The sequence below is a fragment of the Drosophila navojoa genome, chromosome 3 (genome assembly GCF_054131105.1).
Source record: "Drosophila navojoa isolate 15081-1374.11 chromosome 3, UAZ_NAV_1.0, whole genome shotgun sequence".
Lineage (NCBI taxonomy): Eukaryota > Metazoa > Arthropoda > Insecta > Diptera > Drosophilidae > Drosophila > Drosophila navojoa.
In genome coordinates, this window is record NC_142891.1 from 10,336,284 (window position 1) to 10,357,567 (window position 21,284).

General features: G+C 39.4%; 4 protein-coding genes across 18 annotated transcripts in view; 2 read left to right on the forward strand and 2 right to left on the reverse strand.

Annotated features, from left to right (window-relative positions):
* Mondo (MLX interacting protein mondo) overlaps window positions 1-4,100 on the forward strand; it is a 29,972-nt gene extending 25,872 nt beyond the window's left edge. For all 3 annotated transcript variants that reach the window (XM_030387769.2, XM_089256995.1, XM_030387774.2), the window contains 7 exons: window positions 267-396; window positions 467-553; window positions 620-2,233; window positions 2,362-3,016; window positions 3,075-3,198; window positions 3,462-3,591; window positions 3,659-4,100. In XM_030387769.2, coding sequence (XP_030243629.2) covers window positions 267-396; window positions 467-553; window positions 620-2,233; window positions 2,362-3,016; window positions 3,075-3,198; window positions 3,462-3,591; window positions 3,659-3,792 — 2,874 coding nt within the window. In that variant the 3' untranslated portion in view covers window positions 3,793-4,100. The remainder of the gene's footprint in view (window positions 1-266; window positions 397-466; window positions 554-619; window positions 2,234-2,361; window positions 3,017-3,074; window positions 3,199-3,461; window positions 3,592-3,658) is intronic.
* Window positions 4,101-4,140: 40 nt separating this feature from the next.
* LOC108658086 (uncharacterized) lies at window positions 4,141-5,900 on the reverse strand. Of its 2 annotated transcripts, XM_018110740.3 has the most exons (3): window positions 5,789-5,900; window positions 4,496-5,730; window positions 4,141-4,431 (listed from the first exon to the last, which is right to left on the reverse strand). In XM_018110740.3, the coding sequence occupies exons 1-3, from the start codon at window positions 5,849-5,851 to the stop codon at window positions 4,305-4,307; spliced, it is 1,425 nt and encodes a 474-aa protein (XP_017966229.3). In that variant the 5' UTR covers window positions 5,852-5,900; the 3' UTR covers window positions 4,141-4,304. The 2 variants fall into 2 exon arrangements, with proteins under 2 accessions (XP_017966229.3, XP_089114663.1); XM_089258537.1 differs by lacking the exon at window positions 4,141-4,431 and having other exon boundaries at window positions 4,457-5,730.
* Window positions 5,901-8,108: 2,208 nt separating this feature from the next.
* Cyp6t1 (Cytochrome P450 6t1) lies at window positions 8,109-10,054 on the forward strand. Its single transcript, XM_030387784.2, has 3 exons — window positions 8,109-9,407; window positions 9,464-9,604; window positions 9,667-10,054. The coding sequence occupies exons 1-3, from the start codon at window positions 8,154-8,156 to the stop codon at window positions 9,805-9,807; spliced, it is 1,536 nt and encodes a 511-aa protein (XP_030243644.1). The 5' UTR covers window positions 8,109-8,153; the 3' UTR covers window positions 9,808-10,054.
* Window positions 10,055-11,869: 1,815 nt separating this feature from the next.
* Window positions 11,870-21,284, reverse strand: part of LOC115563988 (uncharacterized) — a 59,121-nt gene continuing 49,706 nt past the window's right edge. For 3 of the 12 annotated variants that reach the window (XM_089258706.1, XM_089258704.1, XM_089258705.1), the window contains 8 exons: window positions 20,933-21,244; window positions 20,632-20,864; window positions 20,283-20,563; window positions 20,137-20,219; window positions 16,778-18,028; window positions 13,717-14,313; window positions 12,117-12,322; window positions 11,870-12,050 (listed from right to left, as the gene is read on the reverse strand). In XM_089258706.1, the coding sequence (XP_089114832.1) occupies window positions 11,932-12,050; window positions 12,117-12,322; window positions 13,717-14,313; window positions 16,778-18,028; window positions 20,137-20,219; window positions 20,283-20,563; window positions 20,632-20,864; window positions 20,933-21,244 (3,082 nt within the window). In that variant the 3' untranslated portion in view covers window positions 11,870-11,931. The remainder of the gene's footprint in view (window positions 12,051-12,116; window positions 12,323-13,716; window positions 14,314-16,777; window positions 18,029-20,136; window positions 20,220-20,282; window positions 20,564-20,631; window positions 20,865-20,932; window positions 21,245-21,284) is intronic. The other 9 variants (XM_089258708.1, XM_089258707.1, XM_089258709.1 and 6 more) reach the window with 9 other exon arrangements.

Consider the following 21,284-nt stretch of genomic DNA (forward strand, 5'->3'; position numbering starts at 1 on the left):
ATTTTAATTTCACCCTGAAATTTACATAGAAGATACCAGTTTTTGATTGCAATTAATTCGAAAATTAAAATAAAATTAAATTAAAATATTGCTATATTAAAAATCAAATAAATCCATAATTTTTTTTATAATAATAATAATTTATTATTTTTGCATTTATAATACTATCTAAATTTGATTACTTTTATTTATCTATGCAATATACTTATGTAAGATATCTTAAATACATATTCAATAAATTATTTCTTAAAATTTCATCATTACAGAAAAGTGAATTGGACTTTTTGGAATGGTCTCCGCTGAACGATAGAAACTTAATGCCAGAGGACTGGACAACGGACACATTGTTCTCGGCAATAAATGGACCATTTCCATTTCCAGATTCCAGAGAGATCGGTAAGCATTAAATGAAATCAATCTAAATATCGGCATGTATATAATTATTCATATATACCATAAATTTCAGCACGCGGTGCAGGCATTGCGGATTTTATACAGCCAAGTCTGGGGCCATTGCAACCGAATTTAGATGATATCGATCTTACCCTGTCAGGTATATTGAATTCATACAATTATATATTAGTTTACAGAGATAATTAATAGTCAATTTCTTGCTTAGATTTGCTCACCACAACCGGCTCACGCTTGCCACCCGTGCCCGAGGAGGGCACTGATGCGGAGATGCTCAAGAACGACGACTATTGCCTGCAGGCGATCGTAGGTGCTCCGCACACGCTCTACAGCAACGACAACATGATGGAGGTGGTGGCCAGCAGCAGCGGCGGCGGCAGTGCTCAAGTGGATGCCAATATGCTGGAGCTGAACACGCCCATTGGCAACATGCCCTACGGCGACATCGAGCAACAGTTTGTGACAGCGCGTCAGCAGGCTGTAAGCGATGCGCAGCAGCAACATTTGCTGAACGATAGTCAGTCGACGCGTCTGCATGCGGGCAAGCACTTTGGCCCCATCGGCGGCAGTGATAGCAGCAGTCGTTGCTCCCCCAACGACAGTTTCTCCAGCAAGAGCGTCATTAACGGGCGCATCGCCAAGAATACGCAGCGTCTCATACGACGCGAGCCGCACAACTATGATAAGGCGCAGCCGACGCTGCATCAGACGACAATCTATCAACAGATGCTCGCCGAGCAGCAAAAGAATCAACAGCAGCAGCAGCAGCAGCAGCAGCAGCAACAGCAACAACAACAGCAGCAGCAGCAACAGCACCTGAGTGGTGGTGCTGTATTGCAGCCGTTTCAGACACCCCAAGAGCAGCAGCAGCAACAGCAACAGCAACTGTTGCAGCAACAACAACAGCAGCAGCAGCCGCGCTTGCTTTTTCCCACACAGCAGCAGCAGCAGCAACAAAGCGCTTACAATACGCAAAGTTTCTTAAGTACCTATGCAGACAGTTATCAGCACCAACAGCAGCAGCAACAATTGCCCACACAGCAGCAGCAGCAGCAGCAGCTCAGCGTCAAGGTGGAGCCACATCAAACAGATGTTATGTCTTTGCTGAACGACAGCTCCTATAACTCCATTAGCTACAAGCCGTATCCGCAGTTTAAGAAGTCCGCATCCACGGGTACGTTTCTGAACGTGCCACGGGTCTCCCAGCAGCAGCAGCAACAGTCGCAACAGCAAACCTACATGCAACAGGACCAACAGCAGCAGCAATTGCAGATGCAACACTCGCTGCCTTTGAGCCTGGGTCTAAGCCCGCAACAGTACATGCAGCTGACGCGCCAGCAACAGGCAGCCAACACACAGCAGCAGCAGCAGCAGCAGCAGCAGCAACAACAACAGCAGCAGCAGCAGCTGCAACAGCAAACTGTCTCCAGTCTGCTGCTGCAACAGCAACCCGCTGTAAGCGTCGCCTCCTGGGCCACGCCCAATCAAACCACCCTCTTGCCCAAGGAGATGCATCGCTCCAATAGCTTGCCGCTGAATGTGTCGCTGCCCAAGCCCATTCACCACGAGCAGCAGCAGCAGCAACAACAGCAACAGTTCATTGTGCCCAAGTATCATGTGAAGGGTAAATCGCGTGTGCGCAGCAATTCGATGCATCAACAGCATACGGTTGTCGCTGCCGGCGGTGGCTCACCAGTCAACAATGGACTCGCCAGCAGCAGCAGCAACAGCAGCAGCAGCAACTTGCTAATCACACAGCAGATGCAACAGGCCACCAGCGATCCAATGCTCAACAGCACACTCGCCCAGCTGCTGACCTCAAGTAAGTAGACAATATTTACAAATTTTGTATGAGAGAGTTTAGATATACATACTATAAGAAAATCTATTTATTTATATACTGTTCTTCTAAAGCAACATTTCGAAATATCTTTTATCTTCTCTATCCAGATACACGCTTGCAGGCAGCCGTGGCCAGCAAAACGCAACAGTCGAATTCTTCCGCCAATGCCATAGTCAGCAACAGCAACATCAGCAGCAACAGCAACATCAGCAGCAACAACAACAACCAGCAGCAGCAGCAACAGCAGCAAACGCTATATGTGAACAATGCAGCAACATCGCCGATGTCTGTGCCGGTGCCAGCGCAACAACATTCACCAAAGAAATCCGCCTCGTTGCCGCTGTCGATTGCTGCGCCGGCACTGCACAGTCCGCCCATGGGGAAGATGCTCAGCTTTGGTGGCCAGGGTGGCAATAGTCTGGGTAGTAACTTGAGCCTGTCGCCGGACTCGCCGTTCCACGATTCGCAGGACTCGCCGCTGTCGCCGACGACCAGCTTGAAGTATCAGCCGCGCGATACGCAACGTCGCGCTGGCCACATTCATGCCGAGCAGAAGCGTCGCTATAACATCAAGAATGGCTTCGATACACTGCACTCGCTCATCCCGCAACTGCAGCAGAATCCCAATGCCAAGCTGAGCAAGGCGGCGATGCTGCAGAAGGGCGCCGATCACATCAAACAGCTGCGACAGGAGCGCAATGTGCTCAAGGATAAAATCGAAGCGTTGCGCATGGAGCGCGATGCACTAAATAACTCCCTGATGTAAGTTCCCACATCTCGTTTACTTAACTCGGCTAATTCGAATATTTTCTATATATAGGCATCTGCACTCGGTGCTGCCGGCGAATGGAGCGCCTGTGACACGCCAGGGCACGGAGCATGTGCGTCAGCTATATGAGGTCTATGTGCGATACAATACAATGAACGATTGGAAGTTTTGGATTGTAAGTGGGAGTGAGGGAGCATCATGCATATAAAGATGTAGAATACGTTCATAACTGAACTGTATATTTATGGAGCTACTTTAATCACTTAAGTTACTTTAAACACATTCAAGCTTTACTCGTTTGTCCGTCTGAGTCCGTTTACGTTGTTTATCTATTCGATAAAATCTTAAATTTGACTTTGCTTTGCTGCAATGAGCAGAAGTAACAAACATATTTCTTAATTTGTTGAATTGATATTCAAAACACATTTTACTTTTCAGCTGGGTCTCATTCTGGAACCTTTGTTGGCCTCTTACACCTCGACCGTTTCCAGCGCCAGTTTGGATGAGCTGCGGCGCACCGCTTTCCTCTGGGTGGATCAGCACTGTTCGCTCATAGATCTGCGACCTGGTGAGTATATCCTGCTATAAACACATGAAAAACGAACACCTTGTTAACTTCTATTTCTGACTTTTAGCTGTTACGAACAAATTAAAGTACCTATCGATGCACACAGATATTGTGTCGGATCCACCCAGTACCTTGCAGGAGGAAGTGGCGAAGGCTCTGCAGAATACCAGCGGCCAGCATCCCAATCTCCATGGCTCCTAACCGTTGTTGCTGCTCGTGATATGAATTTAACCCTATTGCTACAACAAATCCAATGTCAATGCAAAATGTTCGCCCTGCTGGGGGCAGCCACGTTCCACAGTCAGCAGCTAAAAATTGTACAAATTGCCTCGTGCTGGGGCAGATTCATTGTATATGTGTGTGCATGTGTGCATGCAACAGATGCACCATCAGCCATCAGCCACCAGCAGATGTAGATGCAGCCTCAGCTGCAACCACAGTTGGCGTGTAGTGCCTACAATTCTATGACTTAAGTGTAAAATAAACGATTTTACAATTTTTTTCAAAAATATTGTGAGTGTATTATTCCAATATATTCGAAATCATCGATATTGTGAGTTAATATTGTATATACATATGTGAAGAATGTGTATTCATTAGAACAATTCTTTATCGTTAGGATAGATAGATAGATAGCATAGACATGAGAAATATTATGAAAATCGCAATGTAAGCTTAGTTTTCGAAATTTCAATAATATTATATACGTCTTATCATAGCTTTACTTTTGGTCTTATCATCATTTGGACGAATTTAAGTGAAGTGTTTGTCCAGCTAAACCAATTTACGCCCCACTTTTCGTACATGTGATTTTCTGCTCTGTAAAGTCCATTTAAATTACTGAAAATTGGAGAAAATCAAGTCATTTACTCTTGGCTATGGGTGTTTCCATTTATTTCGTTACCATTTGCCGCATTTGTCGAACCACCATCCAGAGTGCAACCATTCTGCACAGTTTCCAGTTCCCCAATTATCGTGATCCGCATCTAGTGTTGAGAATTGCATATTTAGATGATGGACCATTGCGTCGCCTGCGTCTCCAGAATACTCTCCCAATGATTTCAGCTTAAAGTTCTCCTCTTCACCGCCGATCAAGAAGTCACTGTATCGTGCATATCGAACTTCATTATTAAAATTCTTTAGATAAATATACAGTTCGTGTTGTTTGTACTGTGTCAATAAGTGAATCTTATTAAGACCCATGAAAAACTCTCCGGTTGGTTTACCAAAGCCAGATTGATAATCCTTCATAGTTCTGTCGAACTTTTCAGAGCCATCTTGGCGACGCTGAATAACTGTCCAGCCGGAATCAACAAGAGTTGAATCACATGAAACGTTGAAAGGACTCGATCCAGGCAATTTTATTTCGACTATATTTGATTGTTTTCCAATGCTTTCGATTTCTCTGGTTTTGGCAACATCTATGGCATTTTCAGTTTTTAGTTTCAATATTGCAGAATCTGTATTCTTTTGCTCTACGTTTACCTGCTCGATTATATTATTTCTGCTCTGTATTACCATTGCGATTTTATCTGTTTTATTTTCAAGATCTTGAGTTGAATCCCATGAAACGTTGAAAGGACTCGATCCTGGCACTTTTATTTCGCTTACATTTGATTGTTTTCCAATGAAGCTTGAATTTATAGATTCGATCTGATTTATTTTACTTTCGAATTCTTTGATTTTGGCGACATATATGGCACTTTCAGTTTTTAGTTTCAATATTTCAGAATCTTTATTCTTTAGCACTACGTTTATCTGTTCGACTATTTTATCTTTGCTCTCTATTTCCATTGCCATTTTATCCATTTTATTTTCAAGATCTTTAATTGTTGCCACATTTTCGATACCTTTTGATTTCAGATCTGATAATTCTTTATCTTTATTAGTAAGTATGACCTCTTGAATGTCACCTAATAGCTCCTCTTTGGTCAAGCAATGTTTTTGATGTGCATTAGTTAGTGCTCGTTGGCTTTCCAAAGACCCGATAGTTGATTTAAGCTTGGTGATTGTATCAGATACATTGTTGAACTGTTTTTCCTTCGATTTAACTTCGTAAACCTTTAACAGGAGGGGCTCCACTAAGCGGAAACAGAACCTGTTGCATTGCTTGGTCATTTTTATCGAGTCAGCAGGTTTCTGTAATACTTATCTATAAATCACGCAATACAGATCAAATAGCCCTCAGTGAACTTACAGCAACATCTGGCAGGAATGCCAATGCAAGCAGAGATAACAATAGCTTTTGCAATATATACATCTTATGAAGGTCAACAAATGCTTATGAACCGCACTTCGTTATATTCAATCCACGACTAATTCTTGTTTACTTATAGCAAACTGTAATTTGCTCTCAACATATTATCAGTAAAAGTTCAAATTCTCATATTGTGGAGGAATGCTTGAAGGCAGATTCTGAAATTCTTAGAAATAATCATATACATACATATACATATGTGTGCATATACAATAGTATGATGACTAATTAAATAATTAAAATAGAGAATATGCTTTTTTGTATTCATTTAGAAATTTTAATTCCCAACAATTTTTACTTCTCCAGTTTGTCTGAGCATTACCGCTTCTATGTAGATATTATGTAGATATGCAAGGCAGATAAATTGTCAATGATAATGCCCAAGATCAGCAATCCTTGAATTCTGTTCGATAGAACGGTGCATTAAAATATTATTATTTTTTTCGAATACCAACAAAGCCCACAGGAAATGTTTTATTTATATTCGTGTTTATTTTATTTTCATTATAAATTACATTGGATAAAAAAAAACATTACAATTAAGAGAAAAAATGAATATAAACATATTCACTCCAATGACAGAAAGTTTCTTTCTATTAGAAACGAAAGAGTCGTAAGGGAGACGGCGCTCGGTAAATCCGATTTGGTCTCGAATTTGCCCGAAAATCGGACTGAAATACCAGGCGAACAGAAGTGAGAAGCAGCGTTAAATATATTAAACAAGATTGCTATGTTAGCTAACAGAGTGGAACCTAAGCTCGCTGTTAACGAACAGAGAGAGAGAGAGAGAGAGAGAGAGCATTTAATTTGAGCTGCTTTAACTCGTTCGCTCAGCGGCTGTTAAATAACATAAAGCTGTGATATCAGACATGTTATCTAAGCATTATTATTAAAATTATTGAAGAGCTGAAATAATAATTATACATCTTAAACACCATATTAAATTCAAATCATTCAGTTTAACAATACTTTATTTATTATCAATAATATATATAAATACATATTAATAATAATAAAACCAAATTATCTAATACATGTGATCTCCTTTTGTACAAATTTCATATAATTAAAGCAAAATTAGCGAGCAACTGCAATATAACATTACACCAATCGGATTTATTTATGAATTTTTAGTATGCCTGCGCGCTCAATGCAAGTATTAGAAAAGCACTCTCAATTGCGATCCAAGCTGCTCCTCTCTTATGTTTGTGTTACACATATATTGGTGTATGTGCGATTGTTGTGCATCGAAAGCATTCAAAAGTCATTAGGTTCCGCTCGGCGGCACCCGCTCAATTTTATTCCAAGCGACGTCTTACACCTTCTGTTCACCCACTTGTGGACTTTCTCACTCTCAAAATTCACACTGCAATCGTGTGCATGTTCACCTTTGAAATAAAGCTTGACGGGCAAGAGAGAGCTTTATCTTCCACTTTGTGACGAAGCCGCGAACTATGGTTTTTATTTGTAGATTTCTACATGCTTAATAACATATTTACATTGCTGACAAAAATGAACAGATTTACATTACATTATTATTTTTAATCCTATTGAAATATACCAAATTCTTATGCACGTAAATCAATTCAGACAATGGACGGCACACACCATTCTGAGAGAAACTCAGCGAACAACTAAGTTCAGCGAATTGTGGAAGGCCTTTATAAAGCCGGCGCTCGCTTACACACTATTACACATCGAAACCCATTTACTGTAAATGGCTTTCACATACTCACACATCAATACAAATGCAATAATAACTGGCATACATCTTCAGCAGCCTTCCTCTCTCTCACAAAACACAGAAGAGCAGAGCATTATTAAAAATATTGAGCTTAGCATCCACAATAGCATTTAACAACTATGATCCACAGCGCTCTGAGCTGGATTTTACTGTTTTTGCACTGCTATGCACAGGCGACAAAAATGTCGTATCCAATTCACATTATTTTATTTATCGAATGAGTGCTCGCTAAGCAAAAGACTTATTAAAATAGAACAGGCCATTCATTAGGTCATTAGTCAGCTCACGCAAATTGATTATGACACTTTTGTCGGCTCTGCGTATGTACTCAATGCGAGCAAAACAAAAATAAAGTGAGAGAGGAAGCCAACGCCAAAATTGATTAAGCTAAAGTGTAGGCTCTTATCTGTTAATGACTCTCCCTCTCTATCTACATACATATACATATCTCTCTGCTTGTGTGTGTTTCTTTTTCCTGCTCTCTCATTGCAGTTACATTTCAAGTGCATTTATACAAGTATTCCAGTTTCGCCAGCTCAGTTGTTTTTTCATTGTTGCGGAATGTTCATCTTCGGCCTGTTACTACTGCTGCTGCTCGCCTGGATCTGGCAGCGCTGGCACTTCGGTTATTGGCAGCGCCTGGGCGTGCCTCAAACTCCCGCTACGCCCTTTGTGGGCAATGTCTGGCGCCTGCTGCGCGGCTGCTGTTGCTTTGGCGATCAGTTTCGCGAGCTGTACGAGAGCGCCGCAGCCAAAGGTGAAGCCTATGTGGGCATCCATGTGTTGCACAATCATGCGCTGCTGCTGCGTGAGCCGGCGCTAATCAAGCGTATTCTCATCGAGGACTTTGCGCAGTTCTCGAGTCGCTTCGAGACTACAGACGCTATCGGCGACACGATGGGCTCCCAGAATCTGTTCTTCTCCAAGTACGAAATGTGGCGCGAGACGCACAAAATCTTTGCGCCCTTCTTTGCTGCCGGTAAGGTGCGTCACATGTTCGGACTGCTGCAGCAGATTGGCCGGCAGTTGGAGCAGCATATGGCCAGGCAGCTGGCAGCATCTGGCTCATCGGCGACCGCATTCGAGCTGGAGGTGAAGCAGTTGAGCGCGCTCTTTAGCACGGATATAATTGCCTCACTGGCCTTCGGGCTGGAGGCCAATTGCCTGCAGCAGCCGGACGCTGAGTTTCGCCGGATGTGCATCGAGGTGAATGAGCCGCGGCCGAAGCGTCTCCTGCATCTCTTTACCATGTTCTTCTTCCCTCGCTGCTCGCGCCAATTACGCACACATCTCTATTCGGAGGAGTACGAACGCTTCATGCGCAAGTCCATGAACTGGGTGATGGAGCAGCGGGCGGCTAGTGGCGAGCAACGTCACGATTTGATTGACATATTCCTGCAGCTGCAGCGCAACCAGCCGCCGGAGAGCGTTGTGCATCGGCGTGACTTCTATGTGGCGCAAGCGGCATTCCTGCTGCTGGCCGGTTTCGACACCTCCTCCTCGACCATAACGTTCGCACTGTACGAGCTTGCCCGCCAGCCGGCCATACAGCAGCGTCTTCGGCAGGAGCTGGCAGCGGCGCTGCTTGGCGGCGTCTCTGGCGAACTGGACTATGATACGCTCAGCGGCTTGCCCTATTTGCGGCAGGTGGTGGATGAGGTGTTGCGTTTATATCCGCCCACAGCATTTCTGGATCGTTGCTGTAACGCCAAGGCGGGTTATGATTTGTCCGCTTGGAGTAGAGGCAAACCGCTGCGCTTGCCGCCAGGCACGCCCGTCTACATCTCTGTGCTGGGACTGCATCGCGATGAGCAGGTGAGAAGTCAACAGTTGAATATACATAGACATTGTTTAATGCGATTGCTTGGTAGTATTGGCCGCAACCGCTGAAATTTGATCCAGAACGTTTCGCGCCGGAGCAGCGAGCGCAGCATCAGCCCATGACGTATTTGCCCTTCGGCGCTGGTCCGCGTGGCTGTCTGGGCACCTTGCTTGGCCTGTTGGAGATCAAGGTGGGTTTAGTTAGGTTTCATTTCATATTGACATAAACTTACATCATTTTTTTTATCAACAGGTGGGTTTGTTTTATATACTGAAGAACTATCGCGTGGAGAGTTGTCCGCGAACGCTGCCGGAAATGAAGTTTGATGCGAAATCCTTTGTCCTGACAGCTGCGGGCGGCACCTACTTACGCTTCATCCACGAACCGCTATGAAATAGGGGAGCTGAACAGTAAATTGACATTTACATACATTTTTGTATAGTTTTTATTTTTGAATTTTCACTTTATTAGGGTAATTGTTTTTCACAAATTTTTATTTAATGTATTTTTTTTCTTTTTTTTTTTTTAAGTTTTTCTTGTTTGTTTTTAGCCTAAGATCAGCTCAAAAATGTTCACAAAATTTGTCAGTTGGGCTAACCAAATATTGCTGGCCATAATAAATATGGCTAATCTACCACTTGGACTATAGACTGCATTTATTGGCGGGCTTATCAGTATTCGTAATTAAAATCTTAAATGAAGTGCATTGATAAGAAAACTAAATTGACAAAAAAAAAAAAAAAATGGAATTTCTCAGTTTTGGTAAAGAAACAAAGTTTTATGACTGCGGCTTTTGGCCATATATCAAATGTTACCGACAATATTTGGATAGCTTGACAATCAACCATATACATATATGTTGTGTCTATTTATTTTTCTTGTTTTACTTCTTTTATTTATATTTATTTATCATATACAATTTAAAAAACTAGCTCTCGAGCTACCTGGCTTATATATCTTCACTTTTTACAAATTATCAAAAACATAACTAAAGCAATTTTACACACTCATTATGAATGAACTAAGAGCTAAGCTAACAACTAATTGCATTTTCTTTTTTCTCATTTTGAATTATACATACATATATATATTTTTATAATTATAATATATTAACACAAAATTGTATTTGTATTTGTATTTTACTTTTATACATAAACGATTTTACTTTTCTTTTGTTGCGGAGAATCGAAATTGAATAAAAATTGTTTATTTCGCTAGCTACGAATCGAATTTAGCCGAAATTGAATTCAATTTAATTAAAATTTTTGTTTCAAAAGCAATATGCAAAATGCAAAGTTTACTGTTACTTTGAAATAGTTAAAAAAAAAAATGTATGCATAAATGTAATTTGTGAATTTTCAACTGCTGCGCAAATAAATTTTGTGATTTTAATTCGTCTGAATTTTGTTTACTATTTTTGTATATATTTTTATTTCATTCATTCATTTTATTTTATTTTTTATTTTTTAAATATATTTTAGCAGTTTTCAAAAGGAAGCAGCATTTATTATGGCATATGTATGTATATATAGCGGAAGGTTGTATTTTGTTTTTTAATTTTAACTCCTTATCAATTGTATATATGCATAGTCATATATATATTTATGTGTGTGTGGCAAGCAAATTTGCATTTTGTTTTGTTGCAATGACAGCTTTTGATTTTTTGTATTTTCGTTTTTTTTTTCTTATTGGAAGCAATAAATTAAACATTGTTGCAAGCATTTTGTTGAAATTTCGAATTAGTTTTCTAACAATATTTTAAATTTCTATTTACATTAAAAGTGCAAGCATCTAAGTGTTTAAATTGAAAATTTGAAAATTTCTTTCATATTTGGTTTTTTTTCATTTCTTCTTCACACAATATACAATAAAAATTTGTGTTAATTATTTTCTGTTTGCTTTGTTGCTTTACTTTGACTTTGGAAGTGTATTGGAGGCTCGTAGTAAAGAGTGTTGAACAAGACAATCAAAATAAATAAAATGTGCAAGTACAAAATTATTCTAAAATTTCTGTATGCCAAATATTTATAGTTTTTAAAAGGGTCCAAGACACTCCCAGAAGCGCTAACAGCGACCAAATGTTAATTAACATAAGTGAGAGCGATGCTAATTAACATGTTGCTATGCCTAGGCTTTTGCTTTTGTTTTGTTTTGTTTAGCTTTGTGTAACTAACGTTTAATACACACATTCATTATTACACACAACTGTATATAGGCATACATATATATGTATCTATATATATATAGGTAGTTACATTTATAGTAGTGTACTTTTGACATGACATACATTTAAATATATAGTTAATATGTATATATGTAGTATATATATACTCTCACTTTTAGTTTGCTAGTAAATATCATGTAAAAATTAAATCGTTACATTAACTCTTTTGTTTGTTTATTTTTTTTTTTCTCACTATACTTGTATTTCAATCTGTTGTTGTTGTTGTGGGTTTTATGTTTTAGTCTTCTTAATACATTTTACGAAACACACACATTAGGATCGTGGAACTGCTACTATCTTCGATCCTGCATGACCACCTGCTTAAAGGCACCCGCCCGCACGTTCGACTTCACCTCATGGCCTCCAAGCGAGGCGGTGCCATCCCGAGCTATGTAGAGCTGCAATCCAGATGCTAAAAGAGAGAGAGAGAAAGAGTGTTATTAGCTTAGATGCTAATCGAATATTCAATTGTACTCACTCTCGGCGGATTCGCCTAGCTGATCTAGTTTGGTATCCTTTAAAATCTCATCTATCAACGAATTGGGATTGACGCGCGTCTCCTCGACACGATCCGAAACGCGTGGCCCATCATCGAGGGCGCCCTTTTTGCGCTTCTCACCGCTGCTTTTCGTGCGATCTAGAGATCCTGTTTCACTTATAACTAATGAGCCGGAACTGGGATTCCTGTGAAACCAAAAAGGACAATACAATTAAATACACATATAGAGTAAAATGTACACATATAGTAATATAAACTAAAATAATATATATATATATACGTGGTGCGCCCTGTTTAGTTTCAAAAATGTGAATAAGCAGCGAGTTACATAATCACACAATATTGGGGATATAGGCAAGACCAGGGACCAATACAATTGAATGGGGCTATCAAATCTGGCCATGCCATGCATAAAACATACATATATGAATGTGTGTCTGTGTGAGCGTGCTTATATATACTAGGCTTAAAAACTAAAAACTGGAAGCTGCACAGTAAAAATAAAACTTGGCAATAAATATATAAATATTACATATACATAATTACAAATTAAATAATTGTAAATTAAAATATATAATATGTTTACAAATAAATTTGATCATTGTAAAACACATCCTTTTTCACACACACGTATTTGGATTAACAAATTATTATGTTGTTTACAAATAGAACATTTATATAAGAACTGGATATTAAATAATAATAATACAGTATACTTTAATACAAAACATGCTGATAGTTGTTGTTGCCTTTTGATTTCTATATATATATTCCTAGATTTCGGTTCATATTTATTTTTACCTGACTTTGAAATGGACTAATTTTTGCTTAATTTATATTCTTATTATTTTGTTTTGTTAACATTTTCCTCCTTCTTTCTCTTTTTGTACTTTGAAAAAAGTTAGCAACAAAAAAAAAAGCTATATAAAATATATATAATTAATTTGTACATTATTTTTTAAAAATACATATTTTTTTAAATAAAAGAAAATTATTTAATTTTTTTAAGCGAACAAAAATGGTTATATTGTTTTTTTTTTTTTTAATATGAAGGTTTTTCGTTTCAATTAAATATAAAAACAATAAACAACATAATAAAACACTTATGAAAAAAATTCCAAGTTTATAAATAGGAATAGGAAATAATCACAACTTAAATTGAAACTTAGAATGATTTTCCCATATTGTTAATAAATTGAAATTTCCCATTGGTGATGAGTGTATCAAATAATAAAAATATGAACACATTTATTCTAATGTAATTTATGAGTTCTCTAATTCTTTTGCCCAGGAATATATATTGTTTAACACAATTTGGTTTTATATTAATCTTTAGCCACTTTTAGCTCAATGCAGCTTAGCTAGAAATATTTAGATTTCTCCAACGGACAGACAAAATCATTCTCCAGCTCTATAAAATTTACATAAATTATAAATTATGGACAAAATTACATGACCAAAAGTTACGAGCACAACAACAAGGTAGCATAACTTAGGGATCTAACAAGTTTATACAAAGAAACAGAGAGGCAGGCAACTAAGTATTAAAGTTCGCTGTGCGGATAAATTGAGAACCCACATCATTGTGATGCTGGGCCGACGGATGATCTGTGTGGTGGCCAGCGGCGAGAGCGTTGCGCCCGAGACAGACATCGTGGTGGCCGAGGCTAGGGCCGATGCCTCCGCTGCCGCAGCCGATGTGGAGAGCAGCAGCGATGCAGCCGATGGATTGGAGCGTATGCTGCACGCATCTGTGGGGCTGGCTGCCAGCGAGCTGAGCGCATCGCCCGACATGACATTGCCAATCCTTGGACTATTGGCATGCCCATTCGGTGAGCCAATCAGCGTCTGCTGTGACGGTCCGTCCACAGAGTCCGGATTGCACTGAAAGGTGATGAGGGCACCGCTGCTGCTGCTGTTGCTGCCGTTCGACGAGGAGGCCGAGTGATTTGAATGGATGCTGGCTAAAGTGCCGCACGGCGAGCAGCTGCTGCCCAGCGCATAGCCATAAGATCCTCCCGATGCTCCGCCTCCAGCTCCAGCTGCAGCGGCGGCTGCTGCTGCTGCTGCTGCCGCTGTAGGCTGTCGATTGCCGCTGCTGCTGTTGTTGGCGCTGCTGTTGCAATTGTTGTTGACGCCGCTGTCGAAGAGGCGACGTGGCACGCCGCTGAAGCTTCTGCATGTTCGCGTTGTTGTTTTTTGTTTGTTTTAATTTTTTGTTTTGTTTGATTAATTTATAGACACAGTTACAGATCAAAGCGTAATAATTTCATATATATATAGATATGTAAATTTATATGTATGGGAAGACATAAGAAAAAACAAAATATTTGCAAAATATGCACAATAAAATGGATGAGTAATAGTAGAAAATACTTAAAGTATATTTTATATTCATAAGTATATTTAATTATTTTATATTCAGTAAACACGTCTAGCTGACAGGCAGCTTAAAGCGCTTAACTCAAGAAGCATTTAAATTTTGGATTCATGTAAAGTTAAGAGAATTTTTTATGTCAATATTAGATAAGCTTTTCATTATCTGTGTAATTTTAGTGTGTGTAGGTAGCAGTGTATTGTGTGGGTGTTTTAAATAATAATTAAATTAAATATACATAATAACATGAATATTTCAAAAAGAAACACAAATTGGTAATAGTTAAAATAATCTGAGCTCCTATCCTATCAAAGAACTGGTTATATTTTTCCTTTTATAATTTGTTCTACGGTTATATTATTTTATAATCTTAAGATTTTGTATTAATTTTGGTTATTTCTACTACTTTTTAATAATTTAATATTATTATTTTAGTGTTGTTATTTTTAAATAACAATTATTATTTATTATTTATTTATTATTATTATATTTATTTATTATTTTAATACAATTATTTATTTGCCATACTTAAGTATTTTTTTTATGTATAAATGTAAATATTTTAAAATTTAATTAATAAAATTTTAAATTTTTGTATACACTTTTAGTTTGTAAAAAAGGTAATTTTTTTTTTGTTTAATGTGACATACTTAATTGCAATATAAACTGCATGTCTAACACCTGAAAATTGTCGCTATAATTCAGAATTCAACACTGACCTTTGTCAGACTTGACTTGACTTTCACTCATATCTTACATCTGAAATTTTCAGCTGGTACTTAATAAATTTATGGCACTCTGAACACCAGATGCAAATGTCAATGTGTGAGTGCTTTAAAGTTATTGCAAATTTGATGAACACAACAAGCGAAAAGCTTGTTTCTGTGGCCCAGCTAGATGGAGGTCAAGGTGAGAGCTTAGATGGCCGACAAAAAAAAAAAAAAAATTGACAGACAAGGGGTCGAATCCTTGCCCCAGTTTCAATCATGGCTGACCCCCCCAAAAGGACAAGTTATAAGTAGAAACGTAGCGCTTGTGGCAGCGAACGCGGGGCAAAAATAAACTGAATTAATGTTGTTTGATTAGCCAGGGCAAGAGAAAATTGAAGGCATAACAGTATAAATAAACTCTTAAAAAATTTCCCATTTCAATTATAGAAGGAAAATAAATTAAATTGTAGGCGAAATTCACTTAAGTTTATAATTAAAACTTAATTAGTAAGCCCCAATTAAAATAAGTGCTTAGTAGCTGTAGAAGCACCAGTAGCTGATGTGGACTGTACAAGAGGGTGACCAATCCCAGTGATAAGACCCATGGGATAAGGCAATAATAACTACATTGTAAAGAGTTATATAAGATTAGCTTACATCTAAGATTTAGGTCTAACTTAAGAGTAACCCGGTTTTGGGGGGTAATGATTAGTATAAGATCAACAAAGGAACACGAACGTGAACAAAACAGAACGGAACCAAAATATAAACAGTAACATAACATCAACAAAACAAATGAAAGTGCATTAAATGATAAGAGTTATTGCGTTGCCAACGGGAATCAGAACATGAACGAGTCAGACCCAACGATTAACAAACTATAATATTTTAGTTTAATTTTTTATAGAACTGAAACGGCAGTGAAGAGTTTGAACATGAGTCCAGCTCTGCAAGCAAAGAGAGAAGCTGAACGAGTAACCAGTAAAAAGCCATTGATGAGCCAATTATATATATTTAACTTGAACGTATCAATCAATCTATCACTGCTCCAACAGACTAACACGACAAACTAACAGAGTCGCAGCTCTGACAGCTAAATATGTAACGAATAAAGCTTCAAGAGTAACGAGTGACGATTTGTTGTTGTGAATGTTTTCTTGGACAAGTCCACGCCAAACTGAAACGAGTTGGGAATAAAGTTAACAAAGCAAGCAGTAAAGCGTGAAGAGTAACAACATTCGCTGCTAAACTAGTTTCATATTGGCGAAAAGCTGAACACGTCAGCCGAGCTCAGCTTGACGGAAAACGACTAACAATAAAGCGTTAAACTAGATAAATATGCAATTTGAAGCTTTCTTGGGCGCAATGAACATCTGTCTAAGACCAAAACGTTAACAGGCAAACGAGTAATGAGTAAAGCTTAACGAGTAACGAGTATGCTGTCGAGCTAGTTGAATATACATAGTGTCGGGCTGAACGAGTAAAGCTTAACGAGTAACGATTCGCTGTTGAACTAGATAAATGCTTAGTAAGGGATAAAGGACGCGACGCACCTCATGAGCTCGTAGGCAGCATTTGTGGAATGTGGCCGAACCAAATGATGGATGGGCTCCTGTGTGGTCAGCGGCGTGGACGATGTGCCCTGGAGCATGGTGCGACGATAGGCGCGCTCAAACGGCGTCCGTGACATGAATGAGGCACCATTTGCGAAATTATCTGCCGGTGAATCGACCACATCGTAGGTAAGCAAACGATTCACATAGCTGGCACCCAGCGCCGGCTTATCCGCCGACTGTATGAGCCGATTGAAGCTGGGTCGCCGCTCGCTGGTGGGCGTCAGAAATGGATCTGCTTCGATGCGTTCGCTGACGACATCTGGTATGGTGCCCATCGAGCGCATCTTCTGTATGGGATAGTGCGATGGCGTCGCTGGACTCTCCTGGCCGCCATCCTGTCCAATGAACTTGGCATTGCCCACCTTCGATTGATGCTGATGGTGTGTCTGATGCTTGACAAACAGTTTGCCCGACGAACTAGTCGATGTGGTCGAATTCTTGCGCAGATTATAGCTGTGCATGTAGAGATGGTGCTGGTGGTGATGATTGTGCTGCTGGACACGCATGCGCTCCTCCAGCGATTGATCGCGTATGCGTTCAAATTCCTTACGCACCGCCTCCTCCGAGTAGTCGTCGAAGCACAGATTATTCAGCGATTTCATTTTCGGTATTTGTGCATGCTCGGCCAGCTGTTTGAGACGCCGTGGTGAATTCCGATCTAGCTCCATGGAGGCCTTGTGAAATTCCATTTCAAGTATGGACAGATTCTCCATGGACTTGATTTTGGCCACACGCGGCGTATGATAGTTCTCCTCCAAGCCCGAATCATTATCACCTGAATCCTCTGGTACATATTCGTCCGATTCACTAGTCGTCTCGGCGCTATCATAATACTGCGTCGCCTGCAACAACGAGGGCAGCGGCATCTCCGCCATGGGCGTGAGAAAATCCTCAAAGACAGACAACTGGTGCTGCTGCTGCTCGCCGGGATTCAATGTGGCATTCGGTGTCTGATAGAGCTCTTCGCTCTCATATTCGATGGTGGTGCTGAGGAGGCCGACAGCTGCCTGCGGCTTGCTCTGTGGACCGACTTGATGTTCCTGCACCAGGCCCAGGCCCAGGCCCAGTCCGAGTCCCTGGGGCTGTGGTTGCTCCGCTTTGTGTCGCATCGCTGGTATATTCAATTTCATGGCATTTATAGCTCTCTGATTGAGCCTATTAAGTAGAGAAACGGATTTTCTAAAACGACTGAGGTATGTTTTTTTTTTTTTTTTCGACGTACGTAGAAATACATTGTTTTTGTTTTTTTTTGTTTTGTTTTTTGTTTTATAGATGAATGTTAATGTATTTTATATAGTTTTACAGTTGGTTAGTTGGCCATTTACCCGTTTATATATTTAAATTATATACATTACATATGTTGGTTATAAAAGAAGAAGAAAACGAAAAATTGTTAAACAAAATTAGCCAAAAGCAAAAGAACAAAATTAACTAAATTTAAAAAGGGTATTAAAAGTAAAAGCTACTATAAAAACCGGATTAAAAAAGCCCGCAACTTCCATAATATATTTTTTTATAAACTACATATATATTGATACTTATATATATAAGGACTAATTAAAAATGTGATAAATTTTGAAAATGAAAACAATTAAGAAACCAATTCCATTTGATGTACTTTAATAATGAGGCGAGTGAAGAGTCGGTAGAGTGAATGTTCTAGACAAGTCACAGTAGACAGATTAATATTCCTTCGGGCTCTTAACATATATTCAATATAGTATTTGATTATGGATCTTGTCTCATCTATTTCTTATGAGCTGTTCTATTTCCTCAGTCATGTATGCTGAACATAATGAAGAGATTTTCTAATCTGTAACCCAGCTTTGAGTCTGTTTGAGCCTTAGGTAGATATTTTCTTATTTTGTCAACTTATTTTCATGAACTTATCTGCCCATCAATCTTTCCATCTATACTCATTATTACTTAAGTTCGTCAGTTTTGCTAAACACTCATTCTGAACTCTCTTTAGAAGTTCTTCTATACTAGATTTTCTATAAGTTAATCTATTTGCAAACAATATTTTGTAATTTTCAAATATGTGTTCATTTATCCAATTTGGTAATCGTCTCTAAATATTTTTTTTTACAGCTGACCTCGACCCTTGAATATATACTTCTTTATTATTCACATTTATACTGCCCCTAATCAAAGCTTATCAATAACACTTTATTGCCTCAATCACTTTAACAACTTTTTAGTTTTCTATTTAGGTTCCTAGTTCATGTGGTGGTAAATGCAACCAAGCAAAAAAAAAAAAAAAAAAAAAGGAAAGGGAAAGAAATCCGTGCAAATGGCAGATGCAAACTCGTGACCTTTGAAGAGCTTCAAAATGACGTCAACTGATGAAATCACCAGCTGTGCAGAGTTGGCTATTTCTCTTTAAGTATTTGCTGAGTAAACAATTCTGCGAGCTCGACAAAATTTCTATATATTGCAGCTGCACGCGAATATTAAGCAAACAGACGCACGCTGAATTCAATTAAAATACATTTTCTTTTTTAAATAAATTTCTATTTGGTTTCTAATCTGGCTGTTTGGAAAAGGAAGTAGAGTTTGTGTGTGTGCGTGTGTGTGTGTGAGTATATATGTCAGCATTTGACCTTAAACTTAACGCAATGAGATATTTCTCCTAGTTTATAATATTATATATATATATATTAAACTAATTTAGTTAAATATAAAAAGAAATACAAAAAGAATTATCATTTGCCTAGACTATGTGCTAGTATTTAAATAATACTAAATATATAGTATTTATTTAGAAACTCGCTGATGTCATATATTTATATCTATATATAACTCTAACTTAGCTAAATAAAATATTCTAACTCAAAAATAAGTTAAGAAAATAAGATAGAAAGTTAAATATGTATTGTGTACAGTGTATGTGTGTATGTATGTGGGTGTGTGTGTGTGTTAAACAGTGTTGTCTAATAATACTGATTTGCAGTAGAATTTGGTTTAGTAGACATTTAGGGCGAATAGTATATGTGTATCTCGTGTGCGTGTGTGTGTCTGCATGTGTATTTGTTTAGACATGTCTCTTTTGTATAGATACGCAAAGAGAGCTTTAGCATATATAGCGCATATATAGTATAGAGAGGAGCATAACAAAGTTATAATATATTTTAGATATTCGATATTTAGAAATTAAATAGCGAATTTTGGCAACACAAATCAAATTCAATTTTAAAAGCATTATACATAGTTCAAGCTATACGTAATAAGTAAATGGGTATGAAGGCATTTTTGCTCTTGATTTTTGTATGTTTGCTCTGTGGCTGAAAACTTACCTAGCATGCCCCGAGTCACCCTCGGAGCTTTGCCTCGAATGTTGACTGTGCGAAAAACTACTATAACCCGAACCCTTTGACATCTGAGTGAAAGAGATAAATGAATACATTAGGGTTCTCTACAGATGAGAGATTGTTCGGCTTACTTGACTAGTATTACTGGAATTCCTGGAGTGTCCCATTTCCATAAGCGCCGCCGTATTAACAGCGCCCACATTAGCGCCTGTGGTGCCATAATTATTGCTGCCAATCACACCCAAGCCGGGCAGCGTTTGGCTAACCGTCACGGGCGTCGTGGCACTGGCTGAGGCAATCACATGCTGCTGCAGGTTGTCTGTGGTCAGCGTCACGGCTGATTCCGAGGACTCGGACAAGCCCGAGTCGGTGACAATTGCCGCTATCATGATCTGTGTATCGAGATCTACTACGAACATAAATGCAGAAAGTTAAGTGAATTGAGTTGGAGCTGCAAGTGAAGTTTTAGCTGGCACTCACCCTCATCCCTGGCGGTGGAGACGGGTCGCGTGCCCGCTGCAGTCACTGTGCTGGCCACGCCGCCCAGGGTGGCGCCGCTGCCACCCAGTGGTATGGCCGTGCCCCCGCTGCCGCTGCCCATGCTGGACAATGCTGTGGCCGTTGGCGTCTGTAGACTGCCACCACATGCCACATCATTGGCCAGATCATCAGCAGACGGTTTGCTGGGCTTGTTCTTCAAACTGGGCGTGGGCCTATCCAGCGCATACACAGATAATTAGCTCACAGACTCATACGTATTCATATCATAGAGTTTACTTACGCCTTGAAGAGTATATCACCGCTTAGCATGTGCATTTTGATGCTAACCCTCAGCATTGAGTTATCCAGTCGATGGCGTGCATCGTATCCCTCGAGCAGAAAGCGACGTGAGGTCAGACCGGCGCCGGCAAATTCCGCCAGATTTAGATCGATAAAGCCGAGCTTGTAGTAGCTGCGGCCGCCCTTCATTTCCTTGCGGATGGAGATGCGCAAATGGCAGGGATCTAGGACGCCTGTGGAGGCATTGGCGCTCATCTTGCAGGGAAACTCAAAGCTGCGATTCCATTCAACGCGATGATTGCGGACCTCCTCACTGGTTACATGAATGTTAATAAATTGAATATAAATAAATT

What these genes read in the sequence shown, in the direction of transcription:
- Cyp6t1 (XM_030387784.2), top strand. Translation starts at nt 8,154, where the DNA reads ATGTTCATCTTCGGCCTGTTACTACTGCTGCTGCTCGCCTGGATCTGG. An exon ending in GACTGCATCGCGATGAGCAG is followed by an intron (nt 9,408 to 9,463) that starts GTGAGAAGTCAA and finishes ATTGCTTGGTAG; the next exon opens with TATTGGCCGCAACCGCTGAA. An exon ending in TTGGCCTGTTGGAGATCAAG is followed by an intron (nt 9,605 to 9,666) that starts GTGGGTTTAGTT and finishes TTTTATCAACAG; the next exon opens with GTGGGTTTGTTTTATATACT.
- LOC108658086 (XM_018110740.3), bottom strand. Translation starts at nt 5,851, where the DNA reads ATGTATATATTGCAAAAGCTATTGTTATCTCTGCTTGCATTGGCATTC. An exon ending in CATTCCTGCCAGATGTTGCT is followed by an intron (nt 5,731 to 5,788) that starts GTAAGTTCACTG and finishes TAAGTATTACAG; the next exon opens with AAACCTGCTGACTCGATAAA. An exon ending in TTCGACAAATGCGGCAAATG is followed by an intron (nt 4,432 to 4,495) that starts GTAACGAAATAA and finishes TCCAATTTTCAG; the next exon opens with TAATTTAAATGGACTTTACA.